Source organism: Musca vetustissima, unplaced genomic scaffold, assembly GCF_032173495.1.
Source record: "Musca vetustissima isolate MV318-11 ecotype Yass unplaced genomic scaffold, APGP_CSIRO_Mvet_v1 utg357, whole genome shotgun sequence".
NCBI classification, from domain to species: domain Eukaryota; kingdom Metazoa; phylum Arthropoda; class Insecta; order Diptera; family Muscidae; genus Musca; species Musca vetustissima.
This window is the reverse complement of record NW_026888656.1, coordinates 49,442-57,321: the sequence shown is the minus strand read 5'-3', so window position 1 is coordinate 57,321 and position 7,880 is coordinate 49,442. Positions and strand designations below refer to the sequence as shown.

General features: G+C 33.5%; 1 protein-coding gene across 1 annotated transcript; it reads right to left on the bottom strand.

Moving 5' to 3' along the window:
• Window positions 1-4,934: 4,934 nt before the first annotated feature.
• LOC133336556 (protein Wnt-2) lies at window positions 4,935-7,629 on the bottom strand (the record flags this gene model as incomplete). Its single annotated transcript, XM_061544839.1, has 4 exons — window positions 4,935-5,236; window positions 5,329-5,516; window positions 5,585-5,898; window positions 7,401-7,629. Coding segments are annotated over 4 exons (1,026 nt in total), but the record flags the coding sequence as incomplete, so codon positions are not given.
• Window positions 7,630-7,880: the final 251 nt, after the last annotated feature.

Here is a 7,880-nt window from a genome sequence, read left to right as displayed (position 1 = left end):
AAACGATTTCATTCCAACTTTGCACATCGTAATATTTCTTCCAAATTTAAATCAAATTTAAAGACGGCGAATATCAGTCCACTGCTTCTGGTACCTCGCCCCACATTACAATGAGGTTTTCATCTACTAAGATCAAAACTAAACAAATTACAGTCAATACGGATGAAAAAAATGTGTTGATTGGATTTCAAATTCTAGTTATAGATCATCAGACTCTATACTTGTCAATTTAAATATCTTAATCTTGATAAAGGTATTTAATGTTAATCTGCGTTACAAAAACGATTTAACAAATTTCAGCGGAAAATTATAATTAATAATTTATATATGCGATCTAAAAAAATTAACAATTCCCATTATTCTGTAGGCGTTGCATCGCTTAGATGTTCATAATATCGTTTAAAATGTATCCAGATTACAACACATTCGACACCTCAAGCCTGTGGACGGATTACGAATATCCGATTACAAATAATTAAAATGACACCTTGATTAAGAAGTTTGCGCATTTTAGCATTAAAACTTATTTGAAATGATAAATAATTCTATTGAAATGTAGCGCTTATCTTGAACGTTAAGTGCTGTTCATAGTTATTTTTCTTTTTGCAATTTAAAATATTCTTTGTGTTATTGTTTTTTTGGAATTTATTAGCAAACCCAATCAGCGGGCCGTTCATTCATCCATTCATAACTTACCATACCACGCCAAGTCATACCATGCCGTGTCGATCCATTAACAATGGGAAAAATAATTCAGTTCACAATTTATATTTCAATTTCAATTAAATTTTATTGTTATTTTATAAATACAAAAGTAAGAATGAGAAATATATTTACATTTAATTTTATTATTATTATTATTTTCGTTATTATTTATTAATATTACGTGTTAATTGTTAACTTTTTACATTGTATATTTGTGTGTGTTTGTATGTGTGCGTGCGTTTGAGTGTGTGCTATTTAAAATACAACTATCTTTACTCGTGGCAACTAAGTGGCATAAAAATGTAATTTAAATTTTAAACTACTACTATAAAAATGGAGCAATCATAAATAATTTAATACATATATAATTTGTATACTACTAATGTAGGTTTGTTCTTGTTTTTCTTATAAATTCCTATAAAAATCTACAGAGCTTATCTAAAGTTGGGAATGTATTATATAAGTATATTACAATTTTCTAGCCTGTTTCGTTTTAAGATTGCATGTGGTCTGCCAAGGATGTCAATATTCAATTTGATACTTTGTAGATAAAAGAACTCAATCCATTCCAATTCGAGTTGTGAATAGCGATACTATACAGTAACAATTTAATTTAATGCATTGTAATGGAATTTTTTCCGTTGCAGGTTGAAGATTTAATCAGCAAGGTGTTTTGATGCAAACAATGTCAATCGATATAATATTTGTAATAATTGCAACTGTACACAAGGTAAATAATTTCTAAAAAAATGCTTTACCGGGCAAATTTCAAATGTATTTATGTATTTAAGACAGTATTATTTGGAAAACGTTTGACCCAATATGTGATTCAGATCGTAACAAAACTAAAACAGAACAAGTAAGAAAGCATCGATAAATTCAGTCGTGTCGAACCATGATGTGGCATCTAACATAGAAGGGAATCTTTTTATTGGGGCTATGCCAAGGTTTAAAACAAAATGCTGGACTACAGACACTTCGGTGAGGAAAATGGGCTAAGACCCAGAACATACCAAAAATGACGGATGATGAATGGAAATATTCTCCAAAAAAAAAAAAATTAACCCTCCTGAACCCCATCCAATAAAAACACAACAAATTTGATCCAACATAGATGAAAAATATTTCTGAAATCCCCGAACAACGAAAACGAGGAACAAATTCGGACCGAACTTTGGGTATTGATAGCCAAAAAAACCTGAAATCAGTAAGAAATTTAAGATGCGGGGTATATAGGGTAAATTGTCCAGATGAAAATTAAATATCAAAGACTCTGTTTTGGAAAATACGGCTTCGACGTGAACCTACGTAGAAACATAGTTATATTGAAAATGTTCGGGAAACAAAGATCTCATAATGCGATATTACCATCACCTCGCAATGCTAATATAGACACTTCGGTCCCCCAAAAGATCGACCGATATAAAAATTGTGATCGAAATATTATCCACCCAATGAGAACTCAAAATATTAAATTACGACCAACTCGATTGAAAATGTACCCAATATTGTTCAATATTTAACGATCATCATTTAAGCAGCCATGATGTTCGGGTCATAATTGTGGCCAGCAGAAAAACAAACAAAATTTGTACCTCATCGAAATATTGGTTTCAGACAAGTTGGAGTCCATGTACAAATGTGCGCATGATAACTCTCATTCAAACATAGTTTAAGTTCGAAAAAAGGGTAATATCGGTCCACTACTTCTGGTACCTTCCCAACAAACTGGTCAACATTTTGCCGATTTTTTTTTTTTTTTTTTGATAATATCATGCAAGTGGACTAATCGATTTGAACCACACCAATTTCCTACCAACGAAATAAATCATTCCGAATTCATGTGAATAACATATTTGAAGAAAGTTTAAAATATAGGCCAAAATTTCGACATAGATAACAAAAGATTTTATATAGGTGTTCCAAAAAAATTTTTTTTTTTTGTTTTGAAGATGCCCAGACCTATTCTTTGTTCTAATTTTAGCGCCTATAATTTGATATTCGTTTTCGCAGAGTTGTGAAATATTTATTAGCGAAAAATAGTAATGTAGCCCCATGTTCTTACATAGCACCCAATAAAAATCCATATCGTTTTTTGGTATTTCACGATGAAGCGTATTGGAAATACATTTCTTCCTTTTTATACCCTCCACCATAATATGGAGGGTATATTAATTTTGATTTTCCGTTTGTAACTCATCGAAATAATCATTTCCGATCCTATAAAGTTGCCGGCAGGTCAAGTTGCGCTTCATCGGTCCACGTTTAGGCATTGCTCCCATATAAGGGTACCCTCCAAGTTTCGGTATTTTGGGGTTTTGGGACGCGTTTTTCAACCGAGTTCGTTGAAATTTGCTACATTCGGTTCATATTGGATACTAAATGTCTCCACAAAAAAATTATTAATATAGGTCCACTTTTTCTGGTAGCCCCCATATAACGGTACCTCCTAATTTTCAGTATTTTGGGAGTTTTGATCGTATTTTTCCGCCGAATTAGCTGTAATTTAGTATTTTGAGTTCTTAATAGGTACCAAATCTCTCCACAAAAAAATAATGAATATAGGTAAACTTTTTCGGATAGCCCCAAATATGAGTGTACCACCAATTTTCGGTATTTTCGGGATCTTGAGCGCGTTTTTCAACCGAATTTGCTGCAATTTGGTATTTTGTAGTCGTATATGTTAACAAATCTCTCTACCAAAAATTATTAATATTCGCCCACTTTTTGGGGTAGACCCCATATAACCCCCTTTTTTTACCCTCCACCATAGTATGGAGGGTATATTAATTTTGTCATTTCGTTTGTAATTCATCGAAATATTCATTTCCGACACTATAAAGTATATATATTCTTGATCACGGTAAAATTCTAAGACGATATAGCCATGTTCGTCCGTCTGTCCGTCCTTCTGTTGTAATCACGCGATCTTCTGAAGGAATTGATATAGGGTGCTGCACAGGTTTGTCTTTTGTCCGCAGGCAGGTCAAGTTCGAAGATGGGCGCGTTTTTCAACCGAATACGCAGAAATTTGGTACGTTGGGTTCTTAATAGGTTCCAAATCTCTCTACAAAAAATTATGAATATAGGTCCATTTTTTGGGATAGCCACCATACAAAGATACCCCCAATTTTCGGTATGTTGGGTTTCTTGAGCGCGTTTTTCAACCGAATTCGCTGCAATTTGATATTTTGTAGTCGTATGTGGTAAGAAATCTCCCTACCAAAAATTTACGTAAGGTTCGATAATGAACTGTAGCCGCATTTAGACCTAGCCCCTGTTTGGAGGTTCCAGAAGAGTGGACCAATATTCCCCATCTTCGAATTTGGTAGAAATAATAAGATGGGCAAAGTTCGGATGAAATCTAAATTTTTTGAAACGGATTTGGTCCAAAGAAACATGGCGTCTAGAACCAATATTTCGATGAGGCACTTTTTCACCGTGTTAAAGTGTATACACCCTCATTAGCCATAAGGCTGAAGGTATAATTATCCTTTAAAAATTTCTAAAATTTGTATTATGGTTAACATAATCCGTGTTCAGAAATCTCGGTATAGGTCCCCATTTTGGTATGTTCCCTATATTTTCATTTCTAGTAGCTGTCAATATATCTATGGTGGAGGGTATCCACCGCTTTTTCACTTCTTTATATTAAAATAGTCTGATTTGTTCCGCGTTTTGAGTTTGGTTCTAAGACTCTGTTGTAATCATTTCACCTGCTGAGAATAGCGAGATAAAAAATTAGAACGTAAGGTTCGATAATGAACTATAGCCGCATTTAGACCTAGCCCCTGTGTGTAGGTTTCAGAAGGAGTGGACCGATATTCCCCATCTTCGAATTTGAATTATCAATTAAAAATTTCTGAAATTTGTATTATGGTTTACATAATCCGTTTATAGACATGTCGGTATAGGTCCAGTTTTTGGTATGTTCCCTATATTTTCATTTCTAGTACCTGACAGTATATCTATGGTGGAGGGTATCCAAAGATCGGCCCGGCCTAACTTAATGCTTTTTCACGTTATCATTTACATCGAATTTCTGAATCATCAAACATATTAAATTTCTGTTGCATAGTGTCATTTACACATTCCTCCTCTTTGCGTGTATCAAATTGTTGCAGCCCAGCAATTAACCTCAAGCAATCTTAATGAGATTTAAGATTTCTTCTCATTCTCCTCGACTTCCTTTTTCACATTTTTTGTTTTTGTTTTTCGTTTTTTCTTAGTTAAATATTATTTACAAGTAAACTCTTCATAGTTCTCCTCACAGACATCACATTGCACCTGACAGCACCATTTAAACTGACAGCGACACTGGGTGGTGCGTCGTATTTGTTGGGTATTATAGCCACGCTCACAGCAGAGCAGATCACAGCTTTGGAAACCATGCAAGGTGCGATTGCAGACACGGCCCTGAGTGCCCAAAACGCCCTCCTGCACATTGCGTTCGCAGTAATTTGGCGATGTTTGCAGATAGACCAAATCCATGCGTTTGGGATAGTTCATCACCTTGCCGGCACGATTTTTTCTAAAGAAAGAAAAAAAAACAAAATTTTAAGTTTTAAATTAGTTACCACAAATTATTAAAAAAAAAATGAACTACGAATGTGAGCAACTCACTTGCTTAAAACTAGTTTCAGTCCATTTTTGCCTTTGGCGGCTTGAACAATTTTGGCTTTATTGTATTTCTTCATTAGTACATCGCCCACCACACGAAACGAGGGTAAACTCTTCCAACAGGTCTTCATGACACAAGACCCACTGACTCCATGACATTTGCAATCGGTTTTCAGGAGATTTTTGACAAGCTGAAGGGGGAAGGAGAGAAAAAAATTATATCTGCGATTCGTAGTTACCATTAGTCCATTTATCTTACCCTCCGTCCGGCTCGATTATTGTGCAAATTCATAAGACTTCTTGCATCACCCTCAATTTCTCGGGCATCTAAGAATTTACGGGCAAATTTCATGCCAAATTCGATGTCCGCCGAACAGCCACCCCATTTCCAGGGCTGTTGACCACCGCCAATTCCGCTCTCAAACTCCGCCTGAATACCACGCCGCGTTGATGTGGCCTTATGCCGCATATCACAGCCGCACAGTGTGATATTACCACGGGCACATGCCGCCGTCACAGCATGAGCTGCTCCCGCACTTGCAATGGCATAGGTGAAGGCAGCCTCACGAGATCCTATTCGGGAAGGAAAAAACATTAACAGGGTATTGAAAAAAATCTTTGAGTACTAAAAATTCGGGAAGGAAAAAACATTAAAAGGGCATTGAAAAAAATCTTTGAGTACTAAAAATTTCTATTTGAACAGGAGTATTTTCCTATAGTTATTCCTAAAAAATTTGCAAATTATTTTAGTGGCAAAATTTGCTATAGAAATTATTTTCGTACAAAAAATTTCCTATAGAAATTATTTTCGTACACTAATAAAATCGTATAGAAATTATTTTAGTACCCGAATACTAAAAAAAAATCCTATAGAGTACTAAAAATTTCCTGCAGAAATTATTTTAGTACTCGAGTACTAAAAATTTCCTACAGAAATTATTTTAGTACCTGAGTACTAAAAATTTCCTATAGAAATTGTTTTAGTACTCGAGTATACTAAATAACTTCTATAGGAAATATTTAGTCCTTTAGAAATTATTTTAGTACTCAAGTAATCATTTTGGAACCCGTACTAAAAATTTCCTACAGAAATTATTTAAGTACTTAATATTTCCTATAGAAATTATTTTAGTACCCGACTACTAAAAATTTCTAAAGAAATTATTTTAGTACCAGAGTACTAAAAATTTCTTAAAGAAATTATTTTAGTACCAGAGTACTAAAAATTTCTTAAAGAAATTATTTTAGTACCTGAGTACTAATAATTTCCTATAAAAATTATTTTAGTACCCGAGTACTAAAAATTTCCTATAGAAATTATTTTAGTCCTACTAAAACAAATCCTATAGATTATTTTAGCACCCGAGTACTAAAACAAATCCTATAGAAATTATTTTAGCACCCGAGTACTAAAAATTTCCTATAGAAATTATTTTAGTACTCGGGTACGAAAAATTTCCTATAGAAATTATTTTAGTACTCGAGTAATTATTTTAGTATCCGAGTACTAAAAATTTCCTATAGAAATTATTTAATTATGCGAGTACTTAAAATGTCCTATAGCAATTATTTTAGTACCCGACTATACTAAATAACTTCTATAGGAAATATTTATTCCTTTAGAAATTATTTTAGTACCCGAGTACTAAAAATTCCATATAGAACTTATTTTAGTACCCTAGTAATTATTTTAGTACCCGAGTACTTAAAATTTCCTATAGAAATTATTTTAGTACCCGAGTACTAAAAATTTCCTATAGAAATTATTTTAGTATCCGTGTACTGTTTTAGTACCCGAGTATACTAAATAACTTCTATAGGAAATATTTAGTCCTTTAGAAATTATTTAGTACCCGAGTGCTAAAAATTTCCTATTGAAATTATTTAGTACTAAAAATTGCATATAGAATATTTTTAGTACTGGTTGCAAAAGTTCTAAACATTTTCTATAAAAATCCGTTAGTGTTAAAGTACAAAATATTTTCTATAGAAATTATTTAGTATTTTAGTACTAAAAACTAGATTTCTACACATTAATATTTGTACTAAAAAAATATCGAAATCTCTCTACTTACCAACAAACATAACATGTCCAAAGACATCTTTCTTCCACACCTCCGAACAATTCCAACGATGCCCCCGAAATTGATATTGGCATTCATGGGCACCCAATTGATGACCCTCGCCCAATGCAATAAATGCATCCGGTGATTCAGAGCATAGCTGCCGCTGTTGGGGCGTCAGGCCAGGTATGCGAGCACACAAAAGTGATGATGTAAAACTGGATACTAATCTGACAAATAATTAATCGAAATCGAAAGCAATTTGTTAATAAGCGTTACAATAATGACATTATACTAGACAGCAGCAGCAACAACAAAAACAGCAATAAAAATAACAATAGACACGACCCGACAATATTTCCGAATGACAAATCATCAATTGTTTTGTTCATGGGGAAGAGATGTTGTTATGACCCAACTATTAAAGATCCCATCCATAAGATCAGATATGAAGCCCGGTTAAATATTAGTCTTCCATTGTGTTGTTGGGTT